The sequence below is a fragment of the Diadema antillarum genome, unplaced genomic scaffold (assembly GCF_040938485.1).
Source record: "Diadema antillarum isolate AM-2024a unplaced genomic scaffold, OU_Dant_1.0 seq00000400_RagTag, whole genome shotgun sequence".
Classification (NCBI taxonomy): Eukaryota; Metazoa; Echinodermata; class Echinoidea; order Diadematoida; family Diadematidae; genus Diadema; species Diadema antillarum.
In genome coordinates this window covers 718,867-741,310 of record NW_027271391.1, presented here as the reverse complement: position 1 = coordinate 741,310, position 22,444 = coordinate 718,867, and the positions used below count along the sequence as shown (strand labels likewise).

At 37.9% G+C, this 22,444-nt stretch overlaps 1 protein-coding gene and 1 non-coding gene across 2 annotated transcripts; one reads left to right on the top strand and one right to left on the bottom strand.

Annotated features, from left to right (window-relative positions):
* Positions 1 to 6,688: 6,688 nt before the first annotated feature.
* On the bottom strand, positions 6,689 to 21,538 carry LOC139732105 (persulfide dioxygenase ETHE1, mitochondrial-like). The gene is made up of 7 exons (XM_071642973.1): positions 21,271 to 21,538; positions 16,502 to 16,646; positions 15,444 to 15,592; positions 12,509 to 12,650; positions 10,977 to 11,066; positions 9,065 to 9,181; positions 6,689 to 7,682 (listed from the first exon to the last, which is right to left on the bottom strand). The coding sequence occupies exons 1-7, from the start codon at positions 21,430 to 21,432 to the stop codon at positions 7,630 to 7,632; spliced, it is 858 nt and encodes a 285-aa protein (XP_071499074.1). The 5' UTR covers positions 21,433 to 21,538; the 3' UTR covers positions 6,689 to 7,629.
* Positions 21,539 to 22,003: 465 nt separating this feature from the next.
* Positions 22,004 to 22,075, top strand: Trnad-guc (transfer RNA aspartic acid (anticodon GUC)). Its single transcript has one exon. It is a non-coding gene; the product is annotated as a tRNA-Asp (tRNA).
* Positions 22,076 to 22,444: the final 369 nt, after the last annotated feature.

Below are 22,444 nucleotides of genomic sequence, written 5' to 3'. Positions count from 1 at the left end.
TTCTCAAATGGAAGATTTTCATCAAGAAGTTAACCAAGGTATGAATTTCCCTCTTTGAAAAAAATGCCCTAGTATCCTTTCATTTAAATCTTCCATTCTTTTAGCTATTTTTGTTTCTTTAGAATGTGTTTTCTTCAAGGCCAATCATGCAGTTTCACCCCTTTCCCATCACACATGTACTTGGATCATATGTTTGCAGCATGATGATAATATGACAATGCTCTTGATATAGATGTGTTTAGGAGGTAAGAAAGTTTGTGCCAGGTTCTTGCAGAAGCATCTGCTGCAAAATCCTGTGTGTGAATATGAACACAATTTGTGACTGCGTTTAAATGTAACGAAAATTACATGTACTTGAACACACAGTTTGTAAAGAAAATACAGTATTTATCATAAAAGCAGAAAATGTGGTTATCATTTGTTAAATTGCTGTATTGTGGTTGCATTTACAGGAGTGTTGAAAACTGTGTGTGTGTGTGTGTGTGTGTGTGTGTGTACCTTGTTGCTCTGAAAGCTATATACATGTATACAGGGAAATAAGGTGCTTGTGAACAATGAAATGTCCTCAATGTATTGGCTATCTCAGTTTAAATTTTGATACATACTGTATCTGATATAAAAACAAGAGAATATGTTGTATGAAAGGGTTGGGACATATTAAATAACCCTTTTACACCAGGTATCTCGCTATATCCGACCTTGTTTTGAGGTGACACTATGTTGGGATCTGTTTGTTTTGTTAGTTTGTTGCATACTCCTCAATACTTCATTGGAACCAACAGCACATGGAACATGAGTGATGAGTTAAAAAATATTCTCTCATTTAATTGCAATCAGACTGTCTTGGACTATTTTGCACATAGCTCGCACACAAGTGTAGTGTACATGATCACCCAACTATACTTGACAACTACTAGTAACTGGTAAATAAGTGATGTATGCACACCCCAAAAAAAAGGTATATACTCGAGAAACAAAGATCATCAATGTATTGTCTTGTATTGTATAAGCTGTTATATTTGCATACCGATATTTTCTCGAATGAGGTCACTGACATTTTCGCGAGATGTTGTTTCCGCGAATTGACACCGAGGCTATTGTAAATGCATTATTACCCTAGTGCATGGTGACATTTTAATGTGTTGTTGGATTCATCGTCCAACTGATTCGCGAAATCTGTGAAAAAAATTAAACCCTTGCAAAAATAACAGCTTATACAATACCACATCTGAAAATTTAGTCAGCACACAACTCATATATGGTAATCAAGCAAGAATTTAAAAATAAAATCATAAAATAGTAGAAAAGGTGATACAATTGCATTACATTAAATGTAGAAATTTTCCTGCACTGTGCACCAAAACTGGCACAAAAATACAGACATGCCGTTTTTGTTCTTGTTTGTCATAGTAACAAATGTTATGTTTTCATTTTGCAGAATATAAACACACAAAATTCATCTTTGCCCACTTAGTGCAAAAAAAAAAATCACTTCTACGGTACCTCATTCTCAAAGCTAAAATTATCGGTCAATCAAACGCAATGTTGAATGGGACTGATGGTAAAAATTGACCCTTGCTTCAGCATCAAACACTGACAATGACTGGCTGTAATGTCAGGATTTTCCTTTCGTTGTACAGTATGGTACTGTAATTTCTGCTCTCAACACACACACAACAGTAATAATGAAAGAGTTGGAAGCCATTCTGGGTTGTAATCAATGACATACAGTACAAAATGCTAGTGTCCATAGACATCGACAATTAATATCTTGCAATGGACAGTTTTTTTTGTTTTTTTTTTAATGCTGTCAAGCAGCTGGAAACCTTGAAGGTGTGCAGTACATACAATTTGTAATCTTTCCCCAAAAAACAGAACATTTGCCAGCTGGAGAAAGATTGTGGCATTCATTCTTCAAATTCTTCAGTTTTATTATTACTATGAAGTTTTTACACCGCTTCTGTAATTTTTGTTTCAAGTGGATATTCAGTGTCCCCATTACATCATACCCATAATGATTTTTACCTCAAATTGAATTTTAAGTTCTTATTAAACCGCAGCATATAAAAATTAATGAGATACACAGATTTTGTTGTTAAAATATCAAGAAGACACTATACATATCCAGTTTACTATGGATTTTAGTCGGTTACATTAAAACAAGAGACCAAGGGGTTCAGCATTCATCCGAGTATCGCAAGTCCACCTTCCATGAATTCTTGTAGACTTTTATCTATGAACATTGCAAGCTGGGGGGGGGGGGGGGGGGGGCTTTGAGGGCCTCCACAGAGGCATGGTGTCTATTTGTACATCCTATCACACTAGCGATTATACCTGCCAAGTTTGTAGAAATTTGATCAAAATGTGAAAACTGACCGCTAATTTAGTCCTGGCCCCAATGGAGCCACCCCTGGAACTGCAATTTGCAAACTTGAAGGTCATTCACAATAACATATTCCCTGAAGAGTAATTTCAGTTGTGTTTTCAAGTAGAAGATAAAAGTGTAACATTTGGGTCCCAATTTGGTCCGCTGCCCCCCCCCCCCCCCCCCAAAAAAAAAGAAAGAAAAGTAAGCAGCCTAAAATCTGCTGTGAATAAACTTTAAACTACAGTCATCTGTCCATGTACTTGCTTATAGTACTAACATAGTTCCATCCCTTCTGGTTCTACTGAAAACTTACAGACCCCCCCCCCCCCCCCCCCCCCCCCCATGGCAGAGGCACCAAGGGTTATGGTGCATAAGAACAAATGGAGATTCTATCACCTTACCTGCCAAGTTTGGTGAAAATCCGTCATGGGTTTTTCAAATAAGCTGAAAATGTAAACAGCTTAATTAAGGAATATGCACAACACATAATGCATAACAGATACCAGACAATGAATGACTGCAATAGCTCTTCCGAACCATTGGCTCAGATTAGCCAAAAAAGTGTTCAAGCACAGCTTGAAATCTTATCAAATTCATTCTGCATAACCAAGACATAGCAAACACAAAACACTATTAAAGCTGAACACTATATGAGGAAATGCGCACTTGGGAATGCAAAAATGGCCTACAATAGCCTCCATTAAATGGCACGTAGTGCGGCTACACAATTATATGATTAGTACAAAGGCATATGACGGACTCTTGAGTTGCAAACAAAAAGCATAGAATGAAATTGAAATTAGTGAAGATCCAGTTCTAGCAATGCCACATGTATACAGTATTCCTGTGTCAGTTTTTACTATGTGCCACATTAGTAGCATGACTAAATATTGTACAAAATTCTGAATAGTAAATGGATCGCACTCTGTGTATCATACTTGGAACAAAACATACACAAAACAAAGAACTACGTCGAATTTTTCCTCTGATAACTTGCAGTACAGTATTGACTTTTTTTTTTTTTTTTTTTGCTTTGAGCAAACATTACCTGCAATTACTGTCATGTCACTAGTTATGATAATGCTAGTACATTGTAGCATGTAAACATAAAGTCAAGAAAGTTGCAATGCTAGCAAAGACTAGCACTAACATAGCCTTGGCACTGAAATTATCATAATTATACTATGGCCAACAAAGAAAAAAAAACAGACAAAAACATGTATAAAAAGATTGGTTATCTGATGCCCTGAGAGTTATTTCCTCTCTGCACAGGTAATATCACACTTCTGACATAAACACACATTTAATTGACAAGAAAAAAATTATCTCCTTATGCCTTCACAAGTTTATCACTGTTTACTGTATCATTTTCATTACAACTTGAAATAGATGCAGCAATATACTCCACCCCAAAAAACCAACAACAAACAAACAAACAATGATATTACGGTTACAATCACAACTCTGCTTTGGCAGTTCTATCAACATACAGCATGAATCACAATGGCACAATGGAGGAGAATTAAGAAAGTTAGGCTGACTGTTCTATCCGCATGACTAGAATTACCAGCACAAGTCTCTTTTATAATACAAACTATAAGAGAATGATTCACCTAAGGTTCATACAGCAAGTTACATCTAAACATACGAAAAAAAAAAAAAAATCCAATCACTTGGGATGTTGGCATTCTACAACCTCAGTTACATTTCTGTTTTAAAGTTTTCGGCATATACATCTTCAATTGCAGTGCAGCACTGAAATACAGATATTCACATCATAGCAACTTCTTTACAAGGAACATGCAAAGGGATCAATTTGTCATCATGTCGATCAGACCAGAATCAGAATTTTCTGAATCTGCAACAACAACCATATAAGAATATTAATAAGCGCAACAGGCACATGGAATACTAAAAGGTAATATTGCTATCGAGATGTCACATTGAATATTCACCAACATGAAGTGATGATACTCTTTCTTTTTTTTTTAAAATTTATGAGAAGTGCAAAGGTGACGGAGTTTTATTGCTGACGATAAACAGCAAGTCAAATATTTGTGCAGAAGTTATGTGATCATGATATGATTCATGATGGATTTTCAAACAAAAGATAAGAATGCGATATAACAAAAGGAGTGCTCCACTTGTGCAACCTGAAAATCACCGCCTCACAGAGCTAATAAATGCCTCCCATGTCCAAATGCTTCCATGATCTTCATCTATTTGATTAAGAATTGTGTGTACATTTGTCACACTACTTGGGGGTCGATCGTCTTTATTTGCATTTCTCTCACTCTAAGGGTTAAAATGTTCATAGTACTGATTAGGAAAGATAATACCAGGCTCAAATATGCAGACATTTTGCAGACAGCAGCTCGAGTCATTGTCAAAAGTTTCTACCCAAACATAGCACACTGCTATGTCTGTATGATTAAGTGGTAAATTGCCAAATGAACTTGGATTATATATTCGTGGATGCATTGCCAAATGCACCTTTAACAAATGTTAAAAATACAAACATGTATATAAACACTATCATTCTGCAGAGAAATTGATACTTAAACAGCATTAGTGAAGGAATGCAAGGAACTAAAGACAAAGATGTGAGGAACTTATGACAATGCTGCAAACTCACATCTTCACGACTCACTTCACATAAAAAGGAAAAAAATCTTTAATAATGTACTTTAATCAAATATGTGATTTATGAGTGACTTTACTAAATGGTTACAACTCATCCATTGATTCAAACACAGCCACAAGTAACTATGCAACAACATATAATGAAAAGAGAGAGAGAGAGAGAGAGAGAGAGAGAATGTAAACAAGCTATGTCTCCGAACGAGCCATAAAAGCTAGCAGGATATACTTCATATTACAGCCTGCTCAGCCAACAATAACTCGTTCAGTGCCTGTTTGTCACGTATATTACTCACTACCCCCCCCCCCCCCCCCCCCCCCCCAATCCCCCTTTCAGTTTCCGGTTCTTATACATAAGGATGGCTGGGCACTGGTTCCACAATGGTATAAAATGGCCATTGGTTGGCTTGCTCAAGCACTGGGATTTGTGAGCATTATCAAGCTCTGGCTTCATCTATAGCTCCTCTCATTTTCCATTTCTTTTTTAAGTCTGCGTTATCAGCAAGAGGTTTAATCAAGCCCTGAATATTCAGCGCATAACAGAGAAAACTTGCCATAATATATTTTGTTACCGTGGAAAACATTAACCATGGAAATATCAATATCAATGTCCACACAAAATAATGCTGGAAAAACAAAAAATGAAAATGATTAAGGAAAACATCAACTTCTGTCCATTTCCTTTACATGGATAAACAAATTAACTGTTAATCTATCGAGACGGAAGACAAAGAATATAATCACAGTAATATGAGACAGTTTGTGTAATACACGTGTATTCCCAGATATTCACATGCTGTTATTAAACAAGAAGTTCCTTTGAAGGATTTTTTTTTCTTTATTTGCATTTACATACTGTAGCCACTTTTACCAGGATGAAAGATTTGTGTTTGTGTGTGTACATGTTTGTTTGTTTGTCTTTTCCTTAAACTTTAATCCAGTTTCAGTTAAGCATAATTGCATAGTAGAAATCGCATCTACACTGGTATCAAAAAGCAACTGAAAGATGAAAGACTTTAATACAACATACACAGTATGTCAAAAAAATAAATAACATTCGGATTTCTGCCTTCATAAGTTTTAAAATGATTAAGCAATCTGAATGCTATTTCACGGTAAGAAAACCCCGTTCAATTGGGTTGAGTGCATGGTCACAGAAAAATGTGGGTTGTTGTAAAGCATGTCATTGGATCGTTTCTTCAAAGTTTAGCACTTTGATGCTCTTGGCGTCCATCTTAATGAAATTATTTTGCCCCCAACTGACAGGACAGTTACCAAATAAATTCAAATTTTGTGCATGATATCATATCGATATGGAAACATATAATAAATACATGTATGCAAATACATAAATATTATTGTTCATGACTATCTTGATGAAAAATGAGGAAAAAATAACAATAAAAGAACAGAAAACAGACAGTCAAAACGTAGGAAGAGCTCATCAAATCTTCCATGAAGTGATAATTCAATATTTCCTTCATCATTAATTTTCAACACCTTACCACTGCTTGCAAACTAAAAAAAAAAGAAGAAAAAAAAAATCTGCTTTCTGTTTGACTTAACAAACCATTTATTTAGTTAGTTGAAAATGAAAAGAAACATGCAGTCACTCTTTCAAGAGACTTTGTGCAAGAACACAATGAACAACTGTGTATTTGCAAGGTGTGAACACAATGGACAAAACTAGAAGGGAAGGGATTCCTGACATGCTTTAAAAAGATCCTCATTCTCTGTGACCACTGAAGCAAATCAGATGGTGTTTTCTGTAAGATTTACTTGTAGGTAATAAGTTACTGGGTGTTTCAGACTTTGAAATTGCATGTTGATTGATTAAATATCTTTGAGGTTGTCATTACAGAAAGTCCAATTGTAATTTCTTTTGGGGCATATGGTACAGTATATCCCACAACATGATTGGCAATGTACGCTTTTTTTCTCTCTCTCTGTACTATGAATTAAAAGGTGACACACTTTTTATAGTCTTTACAACATGATAAAATTGTAATTTCAGTGTAAAGATTCTTCACACTTCAACCTAGATTTCCATGGTTACTAACTCTTTTGACACACACTATCATAGACAATAAATTTTGACGAAATATATCTGTAAGTTAGAGCTATGACCGAAAAGCAAAAAATTAAAACAGGAACAACACCCTAAGACTTCTTTTTCGTGTGGATGCTGTTGGAAAGAATGTGCCCTCCGATGGATTTGTAACACTGGTTGAGCTCAAGCAAGTCATTACAAATCAGGTACTCTGCTGGATTCTTTAGATACAGCAAAACAAAGTCTATACATCTTTAGATGCAGCAAATTAGGTCTATACTCCATTAGAGTGTGATATAAAACATTAGACACAATAAATTTAGATGTCTTGTTTACCTGGTATACATTTGATCTCACACTGTTCAAAAAAAGAATTTTAAAAAGGCACTTGGTGCATGAATTCATATCAGCTCTTTATCAAGGCTTAGAAGGTGTGTTCATAGCAGGATATCTCCTGCCCATGTCTATCAAAGACTATTGCAAGACACGGCACTATTTTTCGAGTGCACAGCCATATTTGATTCATTCCTCATTCCACTCCTCTGTGTGTGTTTGATCTGCTGGACTCTGCTCAGTAGCCTTCATCCACGACGCCACACACCAAATTAGCTGGAAGTGCTCGATCTGGGGAGAGGTAGGGATACAAGGAGAATAAATGAGAACCAGAAATTTTAAAAATGGCATCAACAGCAATATGAATATATGCAAAAGTTGTCCACATGTAGTATGAGACAATGGCATATTGACCAGACAAAAAATATGTTCTAGTTATAATATGATAGCACACTGACAGTACTTCAGCCAATGAGATATAAGTTGCCAACTCACAAGAACTATTAAGACTACATGGCTACTATTATAATCATCATTATCGCTTCTTGCATTACTGTTATCACCATTACTAATAGTATCACTATCACTTTTGCCATCACAACGATGATCATTACATTACGACTTCTATTACCATCTCCTTATTTTCATTATTACTGAATGGTATGAGGAATAAAACAGCACAGTCTAATCAAAATTCTTACAAATAAGTTGAAACATCATGTCAAATGACTTGACTGCATTCCTTTTTTGAATACATAAAGTATAACACTACTGTCATGAAATCACACAACTGCACACAACACAAAATATGAATGTCTTTAATTGTGTTTGACATAATAATCCCACACTAAAATCAGGTTTATTAACAAACATGTAAATCTGTTCATATCCATATGGGCTTCTGCTAACAGGTTCTGACATGAAAGCATGTTTTAAAACCTTTCCTTGTAGAACACTTAATGCATAATGCAGAATATTTACATCATTTATTACATTGATATGTTCGCTATCAAATACAGTGCACTCTGTGTTTAACAAACACGGTTATAACAAAATTATTACCAATTTATACACTACACTCTTTGGTTAGAACAAAATTTCGCTATTATGAAAGAAAACATCTGGTTCCGAGGACTTTTTTTTAAAACAGGAGTGCACTGTAAGATAATTCCAGAATTTCAGTAAAACATGGGTTGCATTACAATAACACAATCATAAAGCCAAATATTTGCACTTTTCACAACACATACACAACATAAAATATGGTAATTGTATGCAATAACTTGACAACATTATAATACCTCATTTTGATTTATGTAAAGATAGTAAAATGGAATATTTTGATAAGGAAAAATTCATTGTAAGAAACAATCATAAACTGCAAGTGTTTCAGAATAAAATGGTGTCTGTTTTATGAACGCCTGTTCTCTTGATATGTATTATATGATGGTCTGAGTCATGATATTTCATTGTCTGTTTTTCAAAATACTTTATTTGAAATATTATAATGTATTATGTGTTTAGATAAATATATGTTTGATGTAGAATAATAAATATGCAAGCGGGAAAAAAAAATTAACATATCCAGAATGAGAAGAGAAGGGGAAAAATAACTAATGAACACACACTCATACATACATACATACATACAGATAGGACATGTGACAACTCACCAATCGCCTTGGGGTAGGGCAGGTTGAGCTCTTCCATTACTTTGATGAATTCTTCTTTGGACTTGGTCAGTCTCGGATTGTAGAGAAGTTCCTCATTCACTGTGGTCTTTGTTTGACCTGTACACATGGGGGATTGAAGAAGTACAAAAAAAGCAATCACAATACGGCTTATTACTCCACAGAACACCAAAGCAAATACTTATCATGAGTAAGGTCTTTTTCCAAGGTCCCAATGTCCTATGTCATATCTCTGAACTAGAGGGGTTACCACATCTATTTGATTGTACAATGTTATGCAATTCAATCTGCTGCACAAACAATGACAAATTCAGGAGTAAAGCACAAAAAAATGTCCCTCTTATGTCACCTTACTGAGACTTGTGCTGGGATCAAAGGGTCAGCTGAACCAGGGGGCTTGCCCCTCCCCCCCCCCCCCCACTTATTTGCACATTACATAGGAATACATAGGGTGTAACCACTTAAATAGGGCCCCCTCCTTTTTGTACCAAACCAATGAAACCTTGAAAAGTGTGAGCGCGGGTAAGGCATTGTTTTTCTTTGCTTGTCAGCTGAAGAAAAGCAGAAGTGGGGGAGGGGCTGATGCGCTAAAGGCTTTGTTTTGTTTTAGCTTGTTAGCTGATGAAACTCCAAAGTGGCACCCTAGAAATATACACTGGGTCACTGACTTGATGGCTCCCTGGGAGCATAAAGTTCCCTTGGCTTGTGCCAAGCTGGAGGGGCACTGCTTCCTGGTTTAAGTGATGCTATTTTTCTTTCGGTATGTTTGTTTGTTTTTGTTTCTTCTTTTTTTTTTTTCACAATGGCCCAAATTCACAGAGATAACTCACATTGTTTCCATGGTTTAAATGTAGTCCATGGACTACAATAAGCACAAAATAGTCATACTTTTCACATGCATGTCTAAACTCCCTTTCATCATTTGATGTCTGCTGGCATCTGTGATATGCCATGGGCATATGTGCAGTCAAATTTTGCATAATCAATTGACTAATTTTTTCATCTATCTGTGTAAATTTCTGCCAATGTGCATTAATTCTACAACCGCTTGACACTTATATATTGGATACAGAAACTGGTACCTACTTATCAACAGGTTACATCATACAATAACTGAAGGGGTAGGTCTCCTCGATCAGTCAGGATCATGATGTTGAGAGATAACTAAGCCTTTGCATGACATGAAGCAGATGACCCAAGAAAGAACAGATGAACACACCATATGAAGAGTCTGAGATTTTGACCAATTTATCAATGCCCCAAATCCCTATCAATCTATGTACCAAGTTTGGCGAACAGTTGAATGTGTACATCTCAGTTGAACGGAATGGCTCATACATGTATCTTTGAGCTTTGAGCTGTAACACATCTAATCCTACATTACACTGGTAAATTGTTCCCTCATTGCACTAAGTTTGAATAAATTCTGCTCATTTTTTTTCCTTTTCAGCCAAGTTTTCGCAAGAATACCATTTCAATATGAAGATGGCCTTGACAACTGACCAACACTCCAAGATCTTTATGGAAACCCCACTCACAGGTGAAAAGATCTGTGCGGTTTGTCCTCCCGTCAAGTTTCCAGAAATTTCATACATTGCTCATTAAACCATGGGCCTCTTTAAAAGCTTGATACATTCATAAATGACCTCATAATCCCCAATCTCAGATTATGTTATTGCTACACATGAAACATACAAATTTGCAAGTTTAGACACCTTGAGTCTCTTTAAAGAAACTAAGCACACATGGACAAACCTAATGAAATCTAGCAACCCCTTGCTCCACTTCATGATCAGATGGGACATAAAATTAAGGGTACATGAAGAAGAAAGGTGAAGTTAAACTACTCTTGCTCCACTAAAAATGGGCCTACATAACAATTATACATTTTTACCTGTGTAATCATGAGCAGGATATAGTACTGTGTCTGGTGGCAGGCTAAGGATCTTCCCATGGACAGAGTCATACAACCTGGAGGAACAGCCTATTGCAAAGGAGATAATGAAACTGCCATTAATCATTGATATAGTATCCCTATACTTGGTTTCTTTTCTAAAACATTGTAGTAACACCAGACATGTAGGATCTGCAGTGTGAAGTATGCATCAATCGATTAATAGAAGAATGAATAGAATTTGGCCAGTGGTTGAATTTGCAATCGAGAACCAGTGACAAAATGAGATATTTATAAGTATCATTCATTTTCAGGAGATATGTCAGTGATCTCTTACCCTGGAGATGATATAAGGCACACTGTTATAACAGGAGATTACTATTGTAGTTATTGTTATTATTTCATATCGGTCCAGTAGTTAAATTCAGGTAAATAAGAAGACTTCCAAAATTACTGTTTCTACAGTACTTTGCACATACAAAATCTGAGTAATGCAGCATCTTCTACTCAATGGCATCATTTTCTGACTCAATCTTAGCTGGAAAAAGTCAACAAATTTGGAACATTTTTCTAATTCTGTGGTAGCAAATGACGAAATACTCGGATGCACTCACTTTTTTTGTTTTTTAATTCAAATTAAGCCTTTGTTTGATTACCTTTTTTCTAAATTTTGAGACTTCCGTACTCATAGCATTTCATCACGAGAGAATGGAACTATGTCATTTAGTTTAATATACAGGTTAAGAAAGTAGGTGAGCTCAACACATTTTGTTTACTTTAGTATCATATCAAAGGGCAAGTTTATAGCATATTTGCTTTAGATATGTGCGATACATGTAAGATAAACATTTACAGCGCAACTGTAATCTGTGTTAAGAGTTGGAAGAGAGTGATATTTAAAGCAACAAGATCACAAAATCAGAAGCTTATGGACCTTCTGTTTCCAGAAAACGATATGTGGCAACCATTACAAATTTAAGATATTATGCAAATTACAGAGGTCATGGCTGTTAAACGCAGTTGAGCATATTCCTATAAAAACCACACAATATACATGTAGATTTCAAATTATCATTATCATTATTATTACAGTGCCTCACTAATTTCTCATTGCGTCTCAAATCTACACAGAATTTCCAGACCCATTTTTGACATGAAATCATGACACCAAAATTGTATCCCTCACATCAAATCATTGTTCTATAATAATAATAATAATAATAATAATAATAATAATAATAATAATAATAATAATAATAATAATAACAAAAAACAAATAATAATAACAATAATAATAATAATAACAATAATAATAACAATAATAAAACAGTGCAACAGATTATGCCTGTGGAGCAATGTTGAAATTAACTTTGCGTGCTGGTTATAGAAAAGTAAGGCTGAAATAGGTGATCAAAAGAACAAATTACATCATCCTGTTCGCACATTACATCATCAACTCAGCACAGAATGGCTTAGATGTAGCTGAAACTTCAGTCTGTTCTTGTGAGTACTGGCCTGGTCAGTGCACATACCTTGTTGGAAGTCAGTCCTCCCACAGCCCCTGATGAGGATAGCGTCTCCTGTGAATGCCATCACCGGCTTTCCTGACGAGTTGCGCAGAACGTAAGTCACGCAGCCGTTCGTGTGACCCGGTGTTGCCACGACATCGAGAGCCTTCAAGCAGAACAGCAGTTGGATTTAGTATCAAAGCATGAAGATGATAGAGGATAAAAACAGAGCTCTTGACCCATCGTGTGCCAGACACCACAATTCTGTGGTTTTATCATAATCTTTATCATTCATCGTTACTTTAAAGCCAGAAACCCTCGCCTGCAATTTAGTTTTGTGAATTTCGAGAGAGCCAACATTTGCTATTTAAGTCAAAATGCACTAGATCATTCTTGTTTTTATGCATTAAATGCCAGTGGCGATTTGCAAATATTTCTTGCTTTACAGTAGTTTATAAGGCAGGATAAAGAACTTCCTTTCATTTGAGCCTTATCCTGGTCATAAAACATTATTTATTGCTTTGTTTTGTTTTTGATGTACTGTAGTCATAAAAAGCCAGCAAGAACTAAATATGTGATAGATTCTTTATACATTGACCACAAATATTTCATGATTAAAGTAAATAATTCTTTGTATCAAGTTTGCACATTTTGGCACATTCTTCTGGTACTGTAGGGGTTGAATGAAGTTCACCAAATTCCAGCAAGTCTTCCAGATTAAATCAAGGAGGGATGATCACTTCCACAGCAAAGTTAAGCATAGACTTGATGGGTTAAACAACATGATGACTGACATAAACAATGCACTTTGAAAACTGAAATCTCTACAGAAGGTAATCAGTAAATCCTCAAACAAATGCCCAGTAGGTCAACTGCTTGTTTTGTCTATGTGGCCAGCTCATAATACATCCAATTGTTTATGTGTGCATTGCATGTGCTCCATCTTATCACAAATGGTTCTATCAAGACCAATCTCGAGTTTGCACAGTGATTCTTGAAGGATTTTCAATCACGACAAACACTGAGAGTTATCTATTAGTTCACGCAAAACAGATAGTAGGATACACTCATGTGCACGTACACTTGCTTGTAATGTGGCTGGTGATCTCATCCCATCCAACAAAATAGGATGGCTGATAGCATGAGATACAAGCTAACCTTCCTTTTCATTGCCATCTATTAAAAGCTACTTGATTCATGACTTGCTTTGAATTAGTTGCCACATCAGTATCAGTACACCCAGACATCTTAGGTCAACAAATATTATTCAGTCATCTAGACAACTTCAACAAGGTTATCTATAAATTATCGTGAGGAAGCTGGAGAAATATTATTAAGTGTCATATATCCCTTTTGCAAACATCACAAAATAATGGTTGAAGAATTATATCTCCCAACATCTTGCATGAAATTTTCAGAACCTCAGATTCCTTATGATAAATAAATGACATATGAACTAAACCCATGTCACTCAATAGTTTGTACTCTTTCGTACAGAAAATAGCAGCTGGAATATTGGGGGTGGGGGGCTACAATAAATTCATTGGATATCAATTTATTTATTCCCGCTCAATCAGAATAAAGTTTCCAGTTTTACTAATATCAGGAAAGTTCTGAATTGCCCACCTCCACAATACACCAGGTTATGAAAGGAATCTAATTGTCAGCGGTGCAAAAGGGACACACAAACTCTAACACAAACCCAAAAGCAAGAGTACAATTGTATTTGCCCCCCAAGAAAAAAAATCAAATCAACAAATATGTGAATACAAACATGTATACACAAACAGTCAAATCTATAAGAAAGGATTCTCATAGGTTATCGATCAAAGAGTCATTATAAGTAGAGAAATTTCTGTCTAGTATGATCAGGATAGAATATGACACACAAACACATCAAATGAGTCTTTTTAAATTAGTATTCTGTGTACTATCCACCAGGATTCACATGCTCAGTGGCATACACTAAATACATACTGTATATTACGTATCTTGTGCAAAATATATTGAGACTAGGCCGTATTTCAGAGTTCCTCACAGACTTGATAATGAGTGCCCTCAGTTTAAAGGAATATTTGTTAAGTGCTCAAACAGTAATATTTCATGATTTATGTGACTCTTATGACTTTTATGACTAAGATTGAATTATGATCTCATGTGTGCTTTAAAGGGATAACACAATGGTTTCCTTGCATAACCTGTAACACTCTATTACTGTATAAGTCCTCATATATACATTCTTTTTCCTCTTATATATGAGAATACAACCCTCTTTACAGTGACCCTTCATAGACCTCCTGATGTTTAAAATGTAAAATTGCAGTATTATAGGGGCTTCTGTAGTGGTAGATTACATACTACCTACAGATGATTGCAGACAAGATTAATTTGATTTTAAACATGGGCAACTTGATCAATTATGACACATGCTATATTTTACAACTGTTGGCACTACTGTTCATATATTGTTGTTTGGGTACTTCTGTTCCAAAACTCCCCCCCCCCCCTTTCCCGGAAAAAAAAAACACCAACCAAGACAAACAAACAAACAAACAAACACAAATATCTAATGAGAGACAAATACCTCAATTGATGTTGTTTTCCATCATTATTCAAGATGCTATGACATAGGTTTTTTTAGATTTGCTAATAGTTCCAGCAGGGAGGTGACGTGGTTCTAGCATTTGACTTTCACAAACAATGCCAAATTACAGTACGAGGGTCTGTGGACAGTGGAGTACATAGATGGGTCAAAAGTGCCTGTCTAAATGACTCCCTCCCCCCCCCCCCCCACAAACACACACACACTCATGTAAGTTGAAATGCTAGGGCATGCTATTTAATCACTAATACTTTGAACTTTCCCTATACCACTCCACCCTGAATAGTGGAGATTTTGGTACTACAATAATTATAAGCCCTATAGTGAGCGTAGAATTGTCAATTACGGGGCACCCACCAGAGAACCAAACTTGACTTGGTCGCCATCGTCAATGAAGATGTCGGCCTTGGCCCCACTCGCCCTGCTGATGACACTCTGGCAGCTTGGCACCTTCTGCTTCAGAAGGCCTGTCCCAGTTATGTGGTCGGCATGACAATGGGTGTTGACTGATAGAGAGAGAGAGAGAGAAAGAGAAAATGAGTACAAATACCAGGAGAAAACCAGGGAACATGGAGATAGTTCATCAGCTCTAAACCACATGTACATGTAGGAGAGAGAAAGAAACAGATCTATGTAGAAAAGGAAAGACAAAAGGAATACAAATGCAAGGCAATGACTGACCTGAAAATGGGGAAAAAAAGTCTAAAGTGACCTTGCTTGGCCTATCTGACCAGCAGTTAAACAACAGCCGCAGCAGGGTTAGCACCATCTGAATATCACAAGTTTACCTTCCAAGCATTCTTGCAGAGTGATACCTAAGAAGATCATAGTAAACTTGGGGGGGGGGGGGGCCCTGGGGGCCTCGAGGGTGGGGGGGGGGGGGGAGAGTGTGATGTCCATTTGCATACTCAATCATGCTGGTGATAGATAGCTCCTGCCAAGTTCATAAAAAAATTGGGTATGCATCTTCACAAAGATCAAAATGTGGTACATTTGTACCTGGCCGGAATGGCCTCCACCTTGTTCCCACTACCACGGGAGTCAACCCTGGATCTGCCATAAAGCAAACTTGAAGTAATGTGCATTGTGCCCATTTGATCAAAATGAGATCCCATAATCCTCGGGATGCTACCTCCCAAGTTTGGTGAAAATCTGTCGCCGTCGGGTTTTAAAGAAGAGGCTGAAAAATTAAAAAGCTTACACACACAATGGATGCTGGACAATGAATGACTGCACTTGCTCACTTTGATGAGCCGTTCACTTAGGTGAGCTGAAAATACTTGCATGAGTTCATCATTTGGTGTTGCCCTGCTCCTACCCTGGACCAAGTTAGTCCTGATGATAGGATATATTCTGCTGGAATAAAAGATACACAATGCGCATCACGAATGACTTGACAGTGACGAAGCACCTACTTGCATAGACAAGAGTGAGACCTAGGTCCTCCAGAAGGTGGGTGTCTCTCCTGACGAGTTCAACGACTGGGTCGATAAGGATGGCATCCTTGGTGTCCTTATCTCCCAACAGATAAGTGTAGGTGTAGGACTGGTAGTCAAACAACTGTCATGTGTAAAAAAAAAAGAGGTGGGGAACAGTAGGTGTTAAATGTATCATTGTGGTTCTATTTGTGATTAAAGTTTACTCTGACAAATGCTCACCATCAATGCCACGATGAACTACTTTTAGTGATATGGTGGTTCATAACAATCTGGGTCATATTCTTGCTGAGAGGCTTAAGTCTAATTTCTTACAATCACATTGTATGCAACATCTATACAACATAATCTGATAAAAATGACAGAAGAGCACTGTACAATGTATTCACTTACATAGTCTTGAGTCATTTAGGTACATGTATTAATTGCTTTCTCGGTATTTTCACTTACTTTCACATTTACAGTATCTCAACCTATTGAGGATGGACTGATTTCTCTACAACACATATTTCCCATAGACACCTGCCCGAGTACACTCAGGACTTGTCCTCAACGGGTTAAAACAAACAGATTCGAGCAATAGTAATTTAATTTGTCCAAGTTCACCACTCTTTGTGCAATTTCGGATGCTTCCAATTTTTGATCTGGTCAAACTGAATGTTTTGTTGTTTATGTTCTCATATCATCAAAATATGTTGCCCGATGTTGCCCGATGTTGCCCAGTAACATGTTCCAAATGAATTCCTCATTCCACTCATTTCCCACCCAGGAACGCAATAATTTTTGTAAACCTTTGACTTATTCAACTCCAAGATTGCAATCCATAAGTTTTACAGGTGTCAAAGAATGGAATTCTATATTTTCTAGGTTTAACCCTAAAAGGGCTTGGGGGGTTCAATCAACCCCCCCCTCAACATTTTCCGTGACCATTCTGCTGCGCGAATTTTTTTGACCACGCCGCTCACTGACTTTTAACTTGCACATCTTGTGACATCATTTTCGCGAATATCGGACATACTGTTACGACAACCTTTTATACACGCTTGCCAGACCGAAAATGGCTCGAAAACGTGATTTTGTGCTCAAAGTCTATGCAAATTGAGTTTTCTCACCTTATTCAAAACAGATATGATTATTTTCACTTTCAATGGCTGAAATCAATTAATTTTAGTATGATTATGCTTAAAATAGGTTCTGTAATAAGTTTTGTGGAAAAAAACAAAAACACAAAAGGTCGAAAAACAAAGAAATACATAAGAAATTAAGTTTGAAACAAGATTTTTTGTTCAGGTACATTGTTAGGAATGCTACAAGGAATAATGTCACCAAAAATTGGGATGCCATTTGCTTCATTTTCTGAATTAGAGCAAAATTTATGATTTCATGCATATTAATCAATATAAAACATAAAAAATGAAAAATTCAATTTTTTTCTTTTACAGTTTGGTAGATTACATGGAAAGTAATGTATGTGCCAATTTTCATGCACGATTGACGGCTGAGATCTCGGGGGGTTGAATCAACCCTCCCCCGGCCACAGAACAGGCCAAAAAGCCTGGCCTGGTTAGGGTATAAACAGAGTTCTTTCTCTACCTTTTTTTCTCTCACTTCGCACTCGTGATGTGCACTTCGCGCACATTAACTTGGAGTCTCCCGTTTGCTACAGGTTTCAGGCGGGAGAATCTCGAGATCAGAAGGTGCCTGGGGTTGGAGTCTCTGTAAAATAGTGGGGGGGGGGGGGGGGGTTCCCCCTTTATAGACCCAAAGATCAGTCTGTATGTGGTCGGGATATGTTCTGCTGTGACTCCATCTTGCTTCACAGACTCCCTCTCCTTAAATACAGTTTGAAGACTGACATACCCGATACCCGTTCGGGGACAATCTGGCATGGAAACCAATGTGATTGACTATTAAACAAATGCACTCGCCAGTAACAGTTATCACAATATGGTAGCCTGTCAACCAGCTGATATATGCTAGAAGAGCCCTGTGTCTTATTCCATGAAAATTCCACCCAAATCTTAGATATTTCAAACAGTTGGTGAGTGGATTGCATACATCTATGAGATGTTTAATTTGATTGATGCAAGTATAAATTTACTGGTGGAGATGAGGATTGGGCTTTTAAACTTCCCAGGTCGAAAAACCAGTTGGCAACTGGTACTGGTTTCAATATGGAAATTAGAATACAGTGAGTAGAATCAACTGGTATCAACTGGTATCCATTCAACTGGTATCAACTAGTATTCGTCCAACTGAATTCAACTGGTATCAAGTGGAATCAACTGCTAGATACCAAGAAACCACTTGATACAGAGCATACAAGACTTTATTTCTTCAAGAGGAATTCAAAGTTTATCATTAGATGTGAATCAGTTTTGGAATGTCCAAGTAATCCCAAAGCAAAGTAAAACAATTAAGGCAATCCTAATAAAAGGTGCAATTGGGTCCCACCTTTTATTTGGATTGCTCCATTTTTTATATCTGAGCCATTTCAAAACCAATTTTCATCCAATAATTACATGTTCTTTCATGTTTCATAAGAGATTCCTCATTATACTCACCAAAAAACAAAACAAAAAATTACAAAAAATGTTGGAATAAGAAACATGAAGTGACGATCCCTTAGTAACTGTTAGTTTCAGGCTGGTCTCCCTTTATTCTTGTGAATCTTAGTTAAACGTTTTAAGTACTCTTTAGTTTTTGTTGCAATAACTTACATTACAATCTGCATGCATGGTCACTAGGCCTACTACAGAGAGAGACTCCAACCCAAAGCACCTTCTGATCTGGAGATTCTCCCGCCTGAAACCCCTAGCAAACGGGAGACTCTAAGTTGATGTGTGTGAAGCGCGAAATTCCTAGGGTTCTAGATGCTCTCTGGTGCTATCTTCCTAGACACTGAAGCTTATTTTTTTCAACATACAATAACAGTAAGTAAGAAATCCTTTCCAACGGGAGACACAGAGCCAGGGCGGGAGAAATTAAATCTCAAGCGGGAGAATGGGAGATTTTGCAAAAATGGGTTTTCGGCGGGAGATCTCCCGTCGAAAACGGGAGAGTTTGAGTCTGTGCTACTAGAAATTTATTTATCTTTGTATTAAACAAATATGTTAATTATGCTTAATTGACTAGGTCCAGAAAACAGGGAACTGTTCTATCACCATGATCACTGCTATCGTAAGTCCTGCCTAGCCCTATGCCCCTACTAACTGAGAGTACTAACGTTAGTGCATGTACTAACAGTTAGACATCTAGTAGGAACCTAACGTTAGAGTCTAGTTTAATTTAATGGCAGGCCCTAACACGTTACTACTTTCTACCTAGATTCTAACCGTTTGAGAGCCCTAAATAGAGCCATGCATCTGTCTGATTAGCCCCGGAGACCCGCCGCTCTGCGGCGGGGTCCTGGCGGCTACCTCGCAGTTTCGTTCAAGTGAGAATCACGAACAACTCCCTATTGCCACATATACGGCAACTTCACAAATAAACCATGGCTAAATGTCCATCATAAACACAGTGACAATATAAAATGAAATATACACTACTCCATTGCCTTGGTCCTTCTCACCAATTTAGACAGTCTATCTGGAAACTGCATAATTTTCCACATTTTTTAGGAGTAGGCGGTCTGCCCAAGTGGAGAGCTTTGCTGCTATTTTGAACGTGTATATCCATCAGTACGCATCTACGCATGCGTAAACAATGACGTCAACGTTACGGACGCAAAAGGATATGAATAATGCATCATCGCACGGTGAATATGCATCATGTAGCGAGTAATACAGCTGTCAATGCACTGCACTGAATGCATTGTGTGCGCATGTGCAAGTGATTGTGAGTTTTAGCGAGCATCGGTGAGCTGAAGATATTTGCCTTATAAGACAGCATTTTCTGCATCATAAGCAATGAAATGCATCAAACAGTCGCCGATGTGAATCATTTAGGTTTAGTCGACCCATGTAAGTATTCCCAGTAGTTTTTGTTGAAAAATTAAGGAAATACAGCGCCGGAACGGCACCCGTTTGGTACAACATTAAAATATCGATGCCAAAACGGCGCAGCCCCAAAACTGTACGTTGTACGTTGGGGCTGCTGGTCGCAGTTACTGTCTGATTAGCCCCGGAGACCGCGCCGCCAGGTGCGGTCCTGGCGGCTTCCCCGCAGTTTCGCTAATGTGAGAATAACGAATAGCTCCCCTATTCTGTGTGCTTGTGCAAGTGATTGTGAATTCTGTGAACATCGGTAAGCTGCTTATAAGACATCATTTTGTGCATCACAAGCAATGAAATGCCTCAAACAGTCACCGATGATAGTCATTTAGGTTTCATCGACCCATGTAAGTATTCCTAGTAGTTTCTGTCGAAAAATTAAGGAAATATAGCGCCGCAAAGGCACCCGTTTGTTCAACATGAAGATCTGAAATGGGAGCACGGCGCAGCCGCCACACGCAGTGTGGCGGCTGTCGCAGTTACTGTCTGATGTGCATGTGTTGTGAAATGGACCATCCAATCCATGTCACATGCATTCCCTTAGTATTAGTAGACCCTCCCTTCCTCGAAATTGAAAGACATCGGCACTTTCAGCTCTCTCTTCCACCTCCCTGGGCACTTTGTAGTTGCATTGTGTAGTGTACTTCCGGCACAGATATCCTCCCCCCCCCCCCCCCCCCCCCCCCCCCCCTCACCGATCTTCCCCTACTGCCCTCCTAAGCCTAGCCCCCTATCCCTATAGAACCGTGGATTTACCTGTCGAAATATTAGATTCGGAGGACAGTTATCACCATCAGTCGAGGTCGACATTCCTCTGCGGATCATCCCATAATGCCGTGAATGTCCACTTTCGTCCGACAAAAACGGAATTTTGTGATGAAAGGACAAGGTAGACAACGGTGCTGCAGTAAATGGCATACGAGGCGGACGGGTAACGGACGCTGACGTGATCCCATGCCGACACTTCGGAGGGAGACTGCGCCATGCCCATGCTCTCGAAGTCAACCCGCAAAGCACGCGAGCTCTTGACATCGTTCAGTTCACATTCACTGACACCGTATTACAATCAGAACTAAACTCTGGTACAGTATGTTGCTGTTGTAGTCACCCACGACTGTTTGTTGTGGGTGGGTAGCTTCAGCAGCTGGGTAACGGCAAATTCGATGTGCTCAGCGTGCAAGGCACTTCTAGTTCTACGCCCTGGTTGGAGCTAGTTGTGTGAGTAACCCGGACCCTGGGACCGGATTAACCTCTGCATGTAACCAACTGTGTACATGCACGGCTAATGTCCATATGACATCTACTGTCAGTATGCATCACTGACCCCCATATCATGGGATCGGATACTACTTAGTACTGTAGTATAATCCATCCGCGGTTTCTCTGAGGGACATTTACAGTACGGTGGTCATGTTAAAAATGGAATAGTCCAAGAGAAAAAAATATTGTATGTTTATACAATTTTATAAACCTTGCAACGTCAGCGAAATCCTTGGTAGTATAGTGGTGAGTATCTCCGCCTGTCACGCGGAAGACCGGGGTTCGATTCCCCGCCAAGGAGGCTGATTTTTTTTTTTTTTTTTTTTTTTAAACCCTTATTAATCACCATTCTTTCTTTCTCTCTTTCTTTCTTTTTTTTTCAAATTTTATTTACTTGTCTTACCGTTTTCGTTTCGTTTTCTACCCTTAAATATTTTCATATTTTCACCTTCCTTACCGTTTTGTTTCTTACCATGGTTTTTCGCTCCCCTCTCCATGTTTTTGTTGTTGTTGTTGTTGTTGTTGTTGTTGTGGGAGAGGGGGTGATGGGAGGCCTCAATTGCTGTCTCTTTTTTTTTTTTCCCCATGTCCTCTGCCTCATCTGCCAAGACTACCTTTGGGCCTTGGTAATGGATTCTGTTACCTTTTTTTGTTTTAAAACTGGAGATCA

What these genes read in the sequence shown, in the direction of transcription:
- LOC139732105 (XM_071642973.1), bottom strand. Translation starts at nt 21,432, where the DNA reads ATGCCATTTACTGCAGCACCGTTGTCTACCTTGTCCTTTCATCACAAA. An exon ending in TCTCACTCTTGTCTATGCAA is followed by an intron (nt 15,593 to 16,501) that starts GTAGGTGCTTCG and finishes TCTCTCTATCAG; the next exon opens with TCAACACCCATTGTCATGCC. An exon ending in TCCTGCTCATGATTACACAG is followed by an intron (nt 9,182 to 10,976) that starts GTAAAAATGTAT and finishes CCATGTGTACAG; the next exon opens with GTCAAACAAAGACCACAGTG.